We start from the raw sequence: 14,544 nt of genomic DNA, 5'->3' as shown, positions 1-14,544 counted from the left end.
GTAGTCATGTATGGATGTGATAGTTGGACCATAAAGAAAGCTGAGTGCCGAAGAATTGATGCTTTCGAACTGTGGTATTGGAGAAGACTCTTGAGAGTTCCTTGGACTGCAAGGGGATCCAACCAGTCAATCCTAAAGGAAATCAGTCCTGAATATTCACTGGAAGGACTGATGCTGAAGCTGAAGCTCCAATACTTTGGCCACCTGATGTGAAGAGCTGACTCAATGGAAAAGAACGTGATGCTGGGAAAGACTGAGGGCAAGAGGAGAAGGGGGCGACAGAGGATGAGATGGTTGAATGATATCATTGATTCAGTGGGCATGAGTTTGAGCAAACTCTGGGAGATTATGAAGGCCAGGGAAGGCTGGCGTGCTGCAGTCCATGGGATCACAGTCAGACATGACTGAGTGACTGAATAACAATTCTTAATTTCACTGCTAGTTCTTTCTTGTTACAAACATCTGTGACTGGGGACCATTCCTTCTGAACCAGACAATTAGGGAGGAGTGGACAGCATGAGCTGGGGCATCCGGTAGCTTGAGGAGGCAGGTCTGCTGCGTCCTTCACCTTGTGGGCACTTGCCCTCTATGAACCAGGAGGACCTGCGGTGAAGTTCAAGTCACAAGTGACTTAATGTTCACAAACCCACTGGCTGCCCTGGTCAGCAACCACAGAGCTGAGTGCCACGGGCATCCCTGGGGTCTTCCCAGGGCCTGATCCCTCTTTCATTGAAATCCTCCCCATGGTGAGGTAAATCTTGAGAATTGTTTGGAATTCTTGGTAGACATGCTGCCTTCCCACGGAATAAGGACATACACAGCATAACAGCCCCAAAGATGTCCATGCCCTAAGCCTCAGAACCTCTGGTTGTCATCTCCATGGCAAGAGGGACTTTGCATGGCGGATTTTTAACCACTGGACCACCAGGGAAACCCCACTTGGTGGGATTTTGATTTGGATTGCATTGAATCAAGTTGGGGAAAACTGACATTGTGACAGTATTGAGTGTTTCCATCCATGAAGGATGTTCCTTGAGATGGAGCAATTGTCCTGGGTTATCTGCATGGGTCCAATGTCATCCTAAGGGTCCTTATAAGAGGGAGGCAGGAGGGTCAGTCGGAGGAGGAGGCATGATGATGGTGGCAGAGGTGAGAGACAGTGATATGAAGACGGTAAGCTGATGGCTTTGAGGATGGAGGAAGAGCCCATATGCACCAAGAAATCCCGGCGCCCTCTAGGAACTGGGAAAGGAAGGGAGCAGGTTCATTCCTAAAGCCTCCAGAGAGAATGCAGGTTGGAAACCTCGATTTTAGGACTTCTGATGTCCAGAGCTATAAGACAGGAAATTCCATTTTGTTCTTGGAAATCTGTTATAGCAGACACAAGGAACTCATATGGGCAGGTGCACCCAGCACCAGGGAGGAGCTGGCTGTTGACAGCATTGCCCAGTCTGTCTCTGACTCCATGGGGGCTCCTGACCCTGAATGAGGGTGACATGAGAAACATAAAAACAAGCAAATCTCTCACTAAAGCAGTTTGCACCGGGGTCTCCATTCATGGCAACTGAGTCCTAACCATATCCCCCAACCTGGTCATAGGCCATCCCCTGCCAACCCCCCGCCCCAGTTGCGGGGTGCTGAGTGCTCCCGCATCTTTGAGGTGGATGGGGCAGGACTCACATCCAAGGTGGTTTTCACTACAAACGGGACAGAGGACGTGGTCAGATACTATTTGTTTGTGGGTGGAAAGGCCCTGTGCCTCACCCATGACCAGTGGCTCCATGCACAGGGTGGTGGGAGGAGGTCCAAAGCCCCTTCTCCTCAGGGCCCAAAGCTCAAAAGGTGTTGGAGAGGCAGGAAGCCGCAAGGGTGCAGGAAGGTGGGATCAGCACGGTGTCCAAAGCTCAGGTCAGGAAGGGGAGTCAGGAGCAGGCACAGCGCCCAGGCCCCTCTGCCCCCCAAGACATCCAGGCACACAGAACGAGTCAGAACTAAAAAAAATATTTCATTTCATTCTGAATAAAAAATGGAACAGACAGAACTCTTGGAAATCTTGAAAACAATGTCATCGCTACGGCAAAATTTCACAGAAATCATTGCACAGGGCATGGGGGCTGAGCCTGGGCCCCGCCCGCTATGGAGGCGCCTCTCTGGGAGGGGCCGAGGGCGAAGTAGCCTGGGGGCCCGAGCGGGTAGGCACGATGGTGGCTGTACCCCAGGGATGAGCCCGCCGGGTCCCCAGGGTCCAGGCTCTGGGCCTGGCCTCCAGCTGCCAACACAGGCCAGTGGGTGGGGCTGGGAGGGGTCACTGGTCCTCAAGGGGCCTCCTTTCGGGCGGCCTTACGGCTGCGCGCGCCCCACATCCCCCGCTTGGAGTGGAAGTGGTGGTAAAAGTTCCGCACTCGGAGTCGCTCCACCTCCAGCCCTGCCTGCAGGACCCTGGGGGTAGGGAGGGGTGGTCAGGGCTGCCCTGCAGCCTGGAGGGTCTTTGGGAGCGATCAAGACTGGGGATTGGGGGTGAATGGGGCTACCTGTATTCTGGACCCTGGCAGGGGAGGGCACGTGTGTCAGGGCAGCCCTTGAGCCTACAGAACCGTGGGGTGGGGTGGAATGGAAGAGGTCATAATCCGGTCCAGGGGCTGGATGTGGGGGGCTTCCGCTACTGCAGGGCCCCACTGGGGCCAGGGGGACCCCAGGGCCATCACCAGGCCTATAGGATCTGTGGGCTTCCCTGAGTCTGCAGGACCCTGGAGCTGGGAAGGGGTTTAGGGGGATGAGGGGGCATCTAGAATCTCTCTAGGCCTATGGATCCTGGGGGTAGGAAGAGGAAGACAGCAGAGTCTTGTCAGCAGTGAGGACCCCGGGGCCCCTCCCCACCCAGAGGGCAGGATGTGGAGTCTGTCTCTGTGTGTTTGTGTGTGTGTGGGGGGTCACCTGTCCAGGAGCTCCCAGTCCTCGCCTCCCCACTGGTCCCGGAATTCCTCGGTGTTCATGCCTCCAATGCGGTCAAAGTCGGATTTGTAGATCCCAAAAAGGCCAAAGCCGTTCACCTCCCAGTAACCTGGTGGGGAGGGGGTGCCCTTCAGACACCAGGTCCTGAAAGGTCACTCCAACATGTTGGTCATACTTCGGACCCTGGGCATGATTTGGGTGCTGGAGGAGGTCCCTAGAAGCCAAGCATGACCTTGGGGTTACTACGGGGGGACTTGGGGTCCTGGGCACTGTGGAGTGGCACTCCTATGCCACAAGGAGTCCCGGGCATTACAGGGAACCCTGATGGGGCCCCAAGCCTACCTTGCGGGCTGAGAGGCCCCTGGGGAGCCTAGATTTCACCCTGGCATTGGTGGGACCCCGGGCCCTCCTGGAGGGCATCCAGGGCATTACCGTGTGGGTCCCCTGGTGAGCTCCCGCAGCTCAGCCGCATGACCACAGGCGCGAAGGCCAGCTTGCCCTCCACGCAGTGCTTGCGGATGCCGTCTAGGATGCTGGGGGGGAAGTGGATGTGCAGGTCGCAGAGGAAAACGATGCTGCTGGCATCCTGGGGGCAGCGGGGAGGTCTGAGTCTCACCCTCCGCACCGGAAGTGAGCGCCCGCCCCAGCCCACCTGGCTTTTCCAGCCGTCCCCACCCTGACCACGCACCTCCACCGCGTCCACTCCAGCTTGCAGTCCCGCAGAGCGCTCAAAGTTTCCAGCTCGCCTCAGGTATTGGTATCTGGGAGAGGGGACGAGCGGGTGGGATCACACACCGCGGTCTCTGGGGGCGGGGCGAGGGCAGGAAAACCCATCTCTGTTGGGGAGGAGGAATGATTCAGTCCACCCTCCCCGAAAGGAGGTGGGGGCGCCGTTACCTGGGCAGCCGTGCTGCGTGGAGGGCCCGCTCCACGTCCATGTCCTCGCTCTCAAAGTCCACCAGGACGACATTGAAGCGGGAGTCACCTGTGCGGGCGTGCAGTGCGGCCATGTCTGCCAGGAACTGTATCACCCAGCGCGCCTGGTTTTTCACTGGGGGAGGATGGGGACACTGAACCCACCTGGCCCCAACCTGGTGGCGCCGCCCGCCCCTCCGCAGCCCTAGGTGGCGCCGCCCGCCGCACCCCGCGCACCCGGCACGACGAAGTGCACCATCACATCCTGGCGCCAAGCCAGGCGCAGTGGCCGGCACAGCTCCGGGCGGCCGTCGGGGCGCGCGGAGGAGGCTGCGGCGGGCTCGGGACTCTCTCTGTCTTCCTCAGTGTCGCCGGCACGGGCCCCGGGCAGGCGCAGGAAGACGTACTCAGACAAGCGCAGGCGGCGCCCGCCGCGGTCCTGGAGCTCCAGTTCCAGGAGGAAGCGGCTTCCTCGCGCGGAGTCCCGGCGCTTCTCCACGTTCACGATGCGCAGAAGAGCGTATCGCCTGGGGGCGGAGCCTGGTCAGCCGCAGAGTGGAGGCGCCCCCTCCCCCGCCCCCATCTCCGCCGCAGAAAGGCGGCCACTGAAGTGACTGGGGGGGGGGTGGGGGCTGCCATGCACTCCTCCCCCCCAGCGGCCATGTGTCCCAGCCCCCACCCACCCATACCCCCTCAAGGCCAAGGCCTGAGGGGCATGCCGTCTCAGAAGGCAGACCCACATTTCAGGCTTCCTCCTCCCCCGACGCCCCACGAGGGAGTCATCCCCACACCCAGGCCGTCCTCTCTTCTCCCTGCCACCACTGCTGTCCACAGCCACACGCTCAGAAACCTTCAGGGGGACCCACTGCCCACAGGACGGGACTCAGATGCCTTATTTCTAACTCGGGTGAACGGTCTCTGACTTGTCTCAGTATCTTGTCCTGCAGACAAGCAAGCTTCCTCTTCTGGGGGGAGGGCTCTGTCCCAGGTGCCCCTGCCTGGATGCTGGGCCCCATCCTCCCCACCTGCCATCTCCAAGGTCCTAGATACCTCCTCTGAGAAACCTCCTTTTTGCCTCCCTGGCACAAGCCCAAGGGCTCCCCTGTTCTGGGAAGAAGCCTCAGACCCTTCCCCTTCACCCCGGCCTGGAGCACCTCACCTCCACCTTCACTCGGCCCACAAACCGTGGTTTCTCCCCCTCTCGGGGAGACAGGGCCCTGTGCTTGACTAGGTTGCTCTTTCTGCCATGTGATCCCCCTGCACAGCCGGTGTCACTCACCTGGGAGCCGACCAGTGTGACCTCCAGGGGTCTAAATTCTTCCCCTCACCCCATGCCCATCCCCACCCCCACCACAGTCTCCCCAAGTGTCAGGGCCTTTCTGCCCCAAAGCTCTGGGTCTGTGCTTTCGCTCCTGGGGCTACTCACACCCTCGTCCTGCTCAGAGGATGGGGCTGCAGCCATGACCTTTCTGCTGGACAGGCTCTCATACCCTGGGACAATGAGCTGCTCTCAAGAGGCTCAGAGCTAAGGGCAGGCTGGCTTTTTCAGCCACCTAGAGTCAATCTGCCCCCACCTCTGCCGAGTCCAGGCCGTCCCATCACTGCCCTGGACCAAGCCTGTAGGTCACAGGCTCCCCCTTCCACCCTCTCCTCTCCAAGGCTGCCACACCTTCATCTATGATCCAGATGGGCCAACGCGTGTCCTGCTCTAAACTTTGTATCAGAGGCAAGAATGAGTCCTGAACCTGGCCTTCGATGCCCATGAGGCCTGTCCTCTGCCCACCAGCCTCCTGGACAGCCTCTGCCTGTCACTCATGTCTGCAGGTCCTGCCCCTCCTTAAGGGCTCAGCATATTTCTAAAAACCCCTCAGGGCAAATTGGGGTTCCCATTCTCCAGCCCCACACCTGCTTGAGGTGGAGACAGGATTCAATTCCTGGGGCCTGGGGGACCCAATCAGAGGGGTCAATGGGGCAGGAACCCTGAGCTCACCTCTGAGGACTAAGACCCCAGTCAGCATTCTGGTGGGGGGAGGGATCCTGGGGTTCTTTGCTTGACTGTGTGTGTCTATTTCAAAGAGAGACCTGGGTGGCTCAGATCCATCCTCAGGTCCAAGGTGGCAGGTGGGGGGTTTGGAGGTGCAGGACAGGGGAACCAGAAGGGAGAGAAAACACTTTCTGATGGGTGTGCATGCGTGTGTGTACCACTCCCAGAGCAGTGCCTGGTGAGGCCTTGGGGAAGAGCTGAGGGTCCCATCGAGGCCACGCTCCGCTCCTCCCGGCACCCCTGGCCCGTACCCGCTGTGGCGCATGTTGAGCCTCTCCATGTACTGAGCCACCACGTCCACGGCCTCGGCCTCGGGCAGCTGTAGGTTCCCAGACACGTTGCAGCGCAGATCGTTCCAGTCGGAGCGCAGCAGCTCGAAGTCCACGTTGCCGACGCTGAACGTGCGCTGCCAGTCAATGGCATCCTCGCGCCAGCGGCCGCGCACCAGGCCTGCCGCCTCCTCACTGTCCTCCGACGCATTCTCGTCGCCAGGCATCCCTTCCTCGTCGTCGTCCCCTTCCTCCTCCTCGTCCTCCTCGCCCTCCCCAGGCAGCTGTGGCCTGGACACCTGGGACAAGCTCAGGAAGGAGGTCACAGGCTGCGCTTCAGAGGACGAGTTGGAGTTCCCCTTGGGGGCCGCGAGTCCCGGCGCGCGCGCCCGGCCCTCCTGGCTCTCCTGGGTGGCCGGCGCTGGGGCCAGGGCTCTCAGCTCTGTGGCCGGGGGGCTGCTCGTCCTGTGGCCTCGAGCCCGGGGTGGGCGTGGGGGCGCCCGCAGCGGCACCCTGGGTAGGGGTCGGGGGCGCAGGAAGACGCCAGGCAAGGGCAGCCGGGGTGGGCCGCGTGCGCTGAGCGGCGGGGCCCCAGGGGGCGCCCGCAGTCCTGGCCGCACGCGTGTCACATACACCTTGGAGGGCCGGGCTGCGGGCCGCGGGGGCGGGGCGCGGCCCAAGAAGAGGGGGAGCTGGCGGGCCGCCCAGCTCAGCACTCGGGAGCGCCGGAGTGTCGGCGCAGCGGGGGTGGCTGGGGCCTCTGAGGGGGCTGCGGGGGCCGGGAGCTGGCGGCTGCCCTGCCTTCGGGGGGCCTCGGTGGGCCCCAGGCCAGCGTCGAGCAGCTCTCCGTCGTCCTCGTCATCCAGGAAATCTGTGGGAAGCGCGCGTGAGCCACTGCAGGGCCACCCAGCTGGGCGTGGGGTCACTGTGGGCACTCACCCTGGGCACTCACCGTCGGGGTTGAGGAAGAGGAAGGCTCGGCGCTGCACCTCCTCCCTGTCCTCCCCGCCCTCCTCCCGGTCCATCTTCATGTATTTGTAGAACCCAAACCTGGGGCGGGTGGGGCGTCAGAGACCTGCTCGGTTGAGGCCCGCCCATTCTTCCCGGGCACCGCCCACCCGCCACCCACCTTTCCAGATACAGCGGCGACTCCCGGTAGAAGCACTTGTTGTCAGTCTCCATGTGAGTCAGGCGCGTGTGGTCATTGGGATAAACGAAGGACAGGTACACCTGGGGTGGGCAGAGGGCTCAGGGGGGGCCGTCTTCCAGAGGGTCTGGAGGAGGCTTCTGGGACCCTGGAGAGGGGGAGGCCTGGGTCTCAGGGAAGACCTTGGCTGGGGGCACTTACGAATTGCAGCCCCTGGTATCTTGCGATGGGGAAGTCCTTGACAACATAGGTCGGGGCGTAGGCGCAGGGTTCCAGCACACTCTCCAACTCTGAGGGCTCCACCCGAGGTGCTGTGAAAAGGGAGGTCACACTGTTATCCGGACCCTCGCCTTGACACCCCCTCCACCCTGTGGGTGAGCCCCCTCACTGAGAAAGAAGGCGTCTCGCGGATCTGGCCGCAGCATGTCAGCTCTGGGCTCCTCCTGCCGGGGCCGCCCCCCCACGTGACTGGCAGGAGACTGGGGCACGTGATCCACATGGTCCATCTTCAGGGCTGACTCGTCTAGGGGCAGAGGATGTTTGAGGTCCCCAAGGAGTTCACAGAGCCCTCCTCACCCACATCCAGCCACCCTGGAGACCACCTGTGTGAGCCTCCCCTTCCCCAGAGGCACTGGCTCCGGACCTGTGTAGAGGGAGATGTGAGCAGAGCCGATAACCTCGAACTTCAGACCCGGCAGGAATGCTCGCCACTGGGGGTTGGAGAGGGTGGTCAGGGCCAAAGAAGGGGTGCGGGGGGGACACCCTGGGTCAGGGAGGAGTGGATCTTCCTGGCATGGGGACAGGGAGCTAGTAGGGCAATGCCTTTAAGAATGCAGAAAGCTGGGCGGGTGGATGGGAGAGGAGTCCTAAGAAGGCATGGCAGGGAAGCTGCTGAGGCCCAGAAGGTTGGGGGTCCCTGGAGGAAGATGAGAACCTCCTCTGCCCCCTTCAGGCCTTACCTGACACCTTGGGCGCTTCTTAATCTTCTGGTTATGACCTCCGCCCCCACCTGCTCGTGATTCTACAGCCACTGCCCTTCTGGAGGTCAGAGCTGACCTTCCGAGGGCAAGCCCCAGTGGCTCCCAGCTCCCTGGTGGACCTCCCCATCCCCACTTCTCCTGCTTCTGTGCCTGTGCGTCTCAGTCTCCCTTGTAGACTGTCTCTCCCCCATCCCTCTCATGCTGGGTTCCTGGGGGCTGTCCCAGGCCCTCTTCCCTTCCCAGCTCATCCTGGGCCCTTAGTCACCCTCTCAGCTTCCACAAGATCACCTCAAATCTGCACCTCCAGTCTAGATCCTCTGCCAAGCTGAGCTGGGGTGATGCCCTCCACACACAAACCAGACACCTGTAACATCCCCCCACCAGCCCTCCCTGGTCACCACCCCACATCCAGCTAAACTTGGACTCAGCCACTGGGCATCTCCCCCTGCCCCCACAGGATCTGCGGGTTCACCTGTGAAAATCTTTCCCAACAGGCAGTGGCTAGAGGGTTTTCCCTGACATGCAAATCCCATTGCCTCATTCTCAGGAGGAAGCCCTGCCTGATCTAGCCACCAGACTGCTTGGAGTTCCAGAAGACTGTTCTTGAGACCAGGAATGCATCCTCGTACCCCAGATTCTCTCCCCATGGGTCTCCCTGTGAACCTCTCTCTCAAGAATCTGCTCAGGGGGCCACTTTCTCTGTGAAGCCCCTGAGCAGGCGCAGTGGAGCACAAGTCCCGTCCCTGAGCAGCTGCTTTGTCAGCCAGATGGGAAGTCCTGGGGAGGGGGGGCACATCCACGCTGCTGTTCTGGGGGGAGTGGCCGGGAGGAGGGCAGGGCAGGGCAGGGGGTGTCTCCAGAAGCCCCCCGGGGGGCAGCTGCACTCACGCCCACTTCCACGTGGTCCGAGCCGCGGTCATCCTGCTTGTGCAGCAGCTCAAAGTAGTACCTCCGAGAGGCCATGAGCCTGGGGACAGGGGGAGTCAGGGGCTGGCCCACTGCGCCCCAGGAGCCCCCAAGAGACGGCAAGCCCCAGGGCCGGCAGCAGTTTCATGCGTGCACGCGTCACCCTGTCCTCACACACAGACACACACCTGCTCCCAGTCACTCACCGTCTGGGTTTGGACACCTGGGAGCTGAACTTGGTGAACTCTCCAGGCGCTGTCCACTCCGAGCCCGTCTGGAGGGCAACAGGAAAGGGCAGGGGGCTCACCCTCTCCTTGGGGCACCAGCCCCACCCAGAGCCCCTTCCTGAGAAGTTGAAGGGGACAGGCGACCCAGGCCACAGGAGGCCCGTAAAGACAGAAGGGGTGTGGACGGAGGGGCAAGGGTGGGGATACCTTGCCCACAAAGGCCACCAGCTGGGCACCCGCTGGGCTCTCGTTTGGGCTCAGCCAGAACTCAGAGTTGTCATCCGAAGCCACAGAGAACTGGACGTCGCCTAGGCCGTGAGACAGGGCTCAGGGCCGGGCGGAGCGCTCGCGACTCCCCCCCCACGCCCCCACCCCCGCACCATCTCTCGCCGGGTGGATGAAGCCAAACAGCCGGAGGCCATAGTTCTTCCACTTGGGGGACACAGCCAGCTTCTTCACGGTGGTGCGAGTCTGGGGGGACAGCGGCTGCTGACGTCAAGGTACCTGCCCACCCCAGCCCACCCGGGACCCGCCACCCCCCAGCACTCACGTGAGGGAAGAGCGGGAAGTGCAGGTTCCTCCGGAGCTGGCCCACGGCGCCCCCGCACCAGTCCTCAAACACGTGCAGGTTCACCTGCCCCTTGTACTGCGGGGGAGCGGGGCTTACTGGCCGCCCAGCGTCCCCGGCCCTCCCCACCCGAGCCCCAGCGGACCTCACCTCCTCCCGCCACGCTGGCACTTGACGGGTGAGGTTGAGTACCAGGGGTCTTCCAGCCCCCCTAGGAAATAGCATGCCTGGGTCCTGACCTTCAGACTGCGGGAGAGGAAGGGCACCAAGGTCATAGCTGAGAAGTGTGAGGGCAGGAAGAAGTCACACACACACACACACACACACACACACACACACACACACACACACACACACACACACACACACACACACACACACACACACACACACACACACACACACACACACACACACGGGCTCAGACGCAGTGCGTGACACAGCCAGCCACACAGGCCGGCTCCTGTCACACGGCCCTCCACATCTAGCCACGAAGCCCTGAATCCATCACAGCCCAGCCACACGCACACCAGAAGCCCCCCGGCCACCCCGCATGCAGCATCTGCGTCCCCTGGGCCGGGGCACATGAGTGGCTGCATCCTCCACCCGCGGCCGCGGCACATGGTGGCCTTGGGTCTCGTTCGTGTGGCTGTGTGGTTCCCCACAGCCCTGCTCACCACTGGCTCCTCCTCACGGCTCTCGCTGGAGTCCTCTGCCCTCTGTGTGGCCAGCGCAGCGCGGATGCCCCGGCCGTCAGTCACACTCAGCTTCTCACCGTCTGTGGGTGGCAGAGCGGCTGTGGGTGGGACCCAGGCTCTTCAAGGCCACAGTCCCTGCTGCCGGGGTCAGCTGGGGGCAGGACGGCCAGTGGTATCCCCTTTGAAGCCTCCCCTCATGTCCGATAGCTGCCCGCCCCCCCCCCCCCCGCCCCCAGTGAAGCGCCTTCTACTGGGCTGTTCTCCCACCTCCTGCCTCTGTGGGGATGGCCCTGCCTGAGTCCTCCACCTGATTTTTCCCAGCCCCCACTGGTGTGAGGGAGCAGGTATGTGTGTGCACATCCTAGCAGACATGCGTGCACATGTACACCGATCGGGTGTCCTCCTCAGTGACTCTGCCTCCAGGAAGGCCCCCAGGACTGCTCTGTGGCCTCAGCATATTTCCCATGAGCTGGAGTGTTTTGTGTCTGCCTCACTTGCCAGGAGTGACAGCCAAGCATTAGTGCTGGAGCTTGTCGTCAGGCAAGCCAGTGCTGTGGTCTTGAGGCTACACTAGCCCCGGCCCATGGTACATGTGCTACCTGCTGCCCTTAAGGCCACGGTCCCAGACCAAAGGAGCCCTGGCACCTGCCTGGGCAGAGGAGGGACTGGCACGCTGGTCTGGCTGTCAGAGGCTCTGGGGCCAAGGTGGCCCTGGGGGGAGACTGTCCCCGGGATCCCTTCTGTGGACTTCTCAGAACGTGGCACACCCCAACCCTCCAAGCCTGGGAAGACCACCTGCATACCTCAATGCCCTCAGCATCCCAGATCTCCTCCTCACGCTGTGGATCTGGGGGTCCCATACCCTGGGGTCTTAGCCACTGAAGGTGAGGCTTCACTGTCCCATCCAGGGACCCCCAGTCCAGGAACCCGTCTGCTCCAGGGCCAAGTCTGGCTTCAACATGTATGCCTGCACTTCAATCCAGACCCCAGGAGCGAGAGTACCATACTGACGCAGCAGGCCTGGGCCCCTTCTCTGGGGGAGAGGGGCTGCCCATGGTCTCCTGCTTCGAGAGCCCAGTGGTACCCGTCCACTTGGCTCTCCCCAGTCACTGTCCTTTGTCCGGCTGGGAGCTGAGCCCCTAAGAGGCTCCCGGCAAAACCCCCCAGCCTGGCCCCGATGCTCCCCACCCGCCAAGGTGACTCTATGACTGCTGGAAAACTTCTGCGGGGGTGCCACACCCAGGCTGCCACCACCGTCCTGCAGGCAAACACAAAACACTCCAGCACCTGGGAAATATGCTGAGCCCCAGCGCAGTGAGCTCCAGATGGCGGCCTGCCAGCCCCTCCGCCCAGGACCTCTGCCCACACAGGCTGCTGGACACGGGGCAGGTAGCCTTTCTGGTGGGAGTGAAGACAGTGCTGACGGGACAGTCAGGAAGGCATCAGACACGTTTAGCTGCTCAGCTTCCACAAGCCCTGCCCTGGTGGAGCCAGGTCGCCATGCAGGAGGTGGAGCTGCCGCCGGAGGTGAGACCCGCCGACTGGGGCTGCTCCTGGCTGGAGCTGCACGAGGGTTTGGTGGTCTGTAACCTTGAACAGCTCCTGCCCACTCAGGAACAGCAGGACGGCTTCCCCGCTGGTCCAGCTGAGAGAAGAGGAGGCCTCAGAAATGGGGTTCCCACACCTCCGCCCCCTCCTAGCTGCTGAGTTAGGCTCCCTGGCTGCTCGGGAAGTCAGGCTGGGGAGGACTGTGGTTGCTCAGAAAACCACAAGGCAGCTGGGTAGGAGGCTGGTTCTGTTCTGTGTCACTGGGTCACACTCTGGGGTCCTGCCTTATGTGATGGTAACTGAGGGCCCCTAGAGGATGTGGTAGCTGCAAGATGTGTGCTCTTTGGGGAGGGGTAGGTTGGGACCAGCCTCTGACCCCTGGCCTAGGTGTGGGACTGAACAGGGAGCTTTGGACCCTTTGGTGGGAGTGGCCAGGACTTTATGGATCAAAATCATAATTCTGAGTCCTCAGGAAGCGAGATTCTCATCACCCACCCTAAAGACACCCCGCTTGCTTGAGAAGGGTCAGGGGCAGCTTGGCTGGGACCTTCTCTGCCCTGAAGTGCTTCCTGCTCTCATCACCAACCTCCCCACCCGCCGCCCTGTTCTAGGCATTCTGCTCCTCCTCCCCAAAATATGTGTCAACGGTCACCACTTCCAAGAGCCCTTCCAAGATACCCTAGCTAAGGTGGCAGGACTCCTCCCCTGGCCCTCCCCCACATCACTCACCAGGACCTGATTTGTGGGTTCATTGTCTGTTCCCACTGGACCGTGGGCCTGAGTCTGGGAGCGTCCACTTCAGGCAGTTCGGGGCTCCCCAGGCTGCACCCCTGTCCCCATGACTCACTCCCAACACACAAGCGTCTCAGTCCCTGATTACAGGTTTACCTAGGGCGCCTCCTCCAGGAAGCTTTCCGACTGCGAGGGTCAGCTCCCCCCGCCAGCCTCTTCCCCAGCAGACGGGGAAACGGAGGCTCTGCTATGCACGAAGAGTCGGAGGCGCAGCCGGACTTGGCCCCACGAAATCCCAGCAGGCAGGGCCTGGTAGCCGAGGGCTCTCCAAGACCACTGTTACCCCGGCGCTATCCGCCCCGGGCCAGACCCCGGAGTCAGCCCGGGTTTGGGGACGCTCGAGAGGGTCGCGCACATCACGGTTGACGTCATCCGGCGTTCCGGCCGGGTCGAGCCGAACCGAGCCCCCTGCCCCGATACTGCCGAGATGGGAAGGGCGGCCCGGGTGTCCCGGCAGCTCTGGCCCGCGCCGAGACCTGAGCGCAAGGGGAGGGCCCGGGCCCGGGGCCGCTTGGGACCCTCACCGCCCCCCGCCCCGGGCGCGCGCCCCCTCCCGTACCTCGCCCGTAGCCCAGCCGCTGGCGCAGCGCGCGGCCCTGGCGCACCAGGCTCAGGTGCACGTACGTGAGCCACGCGGCGCAGGTAAGCAGCACCAGCAGGAGCAGCAGCTTGATCTGTTTGCGGATCTTCTTCACCGGGAACCACGGCATCGCGGCCGACCCCGCCCCGCCCGGGGCCGCGCTCAGCGGCGTCGCTGCGGCCCCCCACTCCCGCGCGCTCCGCGCCGCGTCCCCCGGCCCCGCATGGCCCTTTGTCCGCCGCCCGCGGCCCCGGGCTGCGGCCGCGACCCCGGGCTGCCCTTGGCCGAGGGCCCGGGGTGGGCGGCGGAGCGGCTGCCGGCGGTTCCCCCGCCCGGCCCCGCCCGGCCGCTCGGGCTCCAAGCTCCCGGGGGCCGCGGCGGGACGCAGCAGCATCCACGCTGCGGTGCTACCCACCGTGAAACGGGCCCGGCCGCCGCGCCGCGCGAGCCAATCCCGGCCCGACCTGCCTGCGGGGAGCCAATCCGCGGCGCGGGAGGCGGGGCCAGAGGTTAGGATGTGCCCGCCGCTGGTCTCCACGCAACGCGCGCATCCACCTGGGCGAGACGGCCCGCGCAGCGCGGGGACGCGGGGTCCCGGGAATGCGGAGGACCCGGGAGGTGGACCGGGAGGCGCGCGGGGCTGGAGCCAGGGGTCAAGGGTCAGAGAATGCACGGGGCGCGGGGTAGTGCATAGGACCGGGGGACGCGAAGTGCTGGGGACAGGGACTGGGGTCACAGGGTGGAGGCCGCGGGAGGAGCCGGCTATGGATCAGGGGACAATGGGGACACGGGGACAAGGCTGTAGGGAGTCGTGATGGGGAGACAGTGGGAGCCTGTGGAACGAAGAGGAGAGATGTGGCCAGCTCCGGCTTGCAGCTTGAGCCTCCTGCTAACAATGAAGCTAGGAGGAATGGGGCT

The 14,544-nt window shown here is 62.9% G+C and overlaps 1 protein-coding gene across 4 annotated transcripts; it reads right to left on the bottom strand.

Annotated features, from left to right (window-relative positions):
- Positions 1-1,985: 1,985 nt before the first annotated feature.
- On the bottom strand, positions 1,986-14,024 carry B4GALNT4 (beta-1,4-N-acetyl-galactosaminyltransferase 4). Of its 4 annotated transcripts, none has more exons than XM_043922206.1 (20): positions 13,606-14,024; positions 10,686-10,786; positions 10,159-10,254; positions 9,991-10,086; positions 9,821-9,911; positions 9,648-9,748; positions 9,420-9,487; positions 9,196-9,274; positions 7,971-8,037; positions 7,716-7,850; positions 7,529-7,638; positions 7,310-7,410; positions 7,133-7,230; positions 6,163-7,051; positions 4,105-4,394; positions 3,850-4,003; positions 3,641-3,713; positions 3,385-3,538; positions 2,935-3,061; positions 1,986-2,439 (listed from the first exon to the last, which is right to left on the bottom strand). In XM_043922206.1, exons 1-20 carry the CDS (start codon positions 14,018-14,020, stop codon positions 2,316-2,318), a joined length of 3,369 nt encoding a protein of 1,122 aa, XP_043778141.1. In that variant the 5' UTR covers positions 14,021-14,024; the 3' UTR covers positions 1,986-2,315. The 4 variants fall into 4 exon arrangements, with proteins under 4 accessions (XP_043778141.1, XP_043778154.1, XP_043778165.1 ...); XM_043922219.1 differs by having other exon boundaries at positions 13,671-13,807; XM_043922230.1 differs by lacking the exon at positions 13,606-14,024 and adding an exon at positions 11,510-13,567.
- Between the last annotated feature and the right edge of the window lie 520 nt (positions 14,025-14,544).

This window comes from Cervus elaphus, chromosome 2 (genome assembly GCF_910594005.1).
Source record: "Cervus elaphus chromosome 2, mCerEla1.1, whole genome shotgun sequence".
Lineage (NCBI taxonomy): Eukaryota > Metazoa > Chordata > Mammalia > Artiodactyla > Cervidae > Cervus > Cervus elaphus.
This window is presented reverse-complemented; position numbering and strand designations above follow the sequence as displayed.

Excerpts from the sequence above, each read along its gene's own strand:
- B4GALNT4 (XM_043922206.1), bottom strand. The coding sequence starts at position 14,020 with ATGCTGCTGCGTCCCGCCGCGGCCCCCGGGAGCTTGGAGCCCGAGCGG. Across the intron at positions 9,275-9,419 it reads CAGGTGTCCAAACCCAGACG|GCTCATGGCCTCTCGGAGGT; the intron begins GTGAGTGACTGG and ends CCCTGTCCCCAG. Across the intron at positions 3,539-3,640 it reads CTGGAGTGGACGCGGTGGAG|GATGCCAGCAGCATCGTTTT; the intron begins GTGCGTGGTCAG and ends CGCTGCCCCCAG.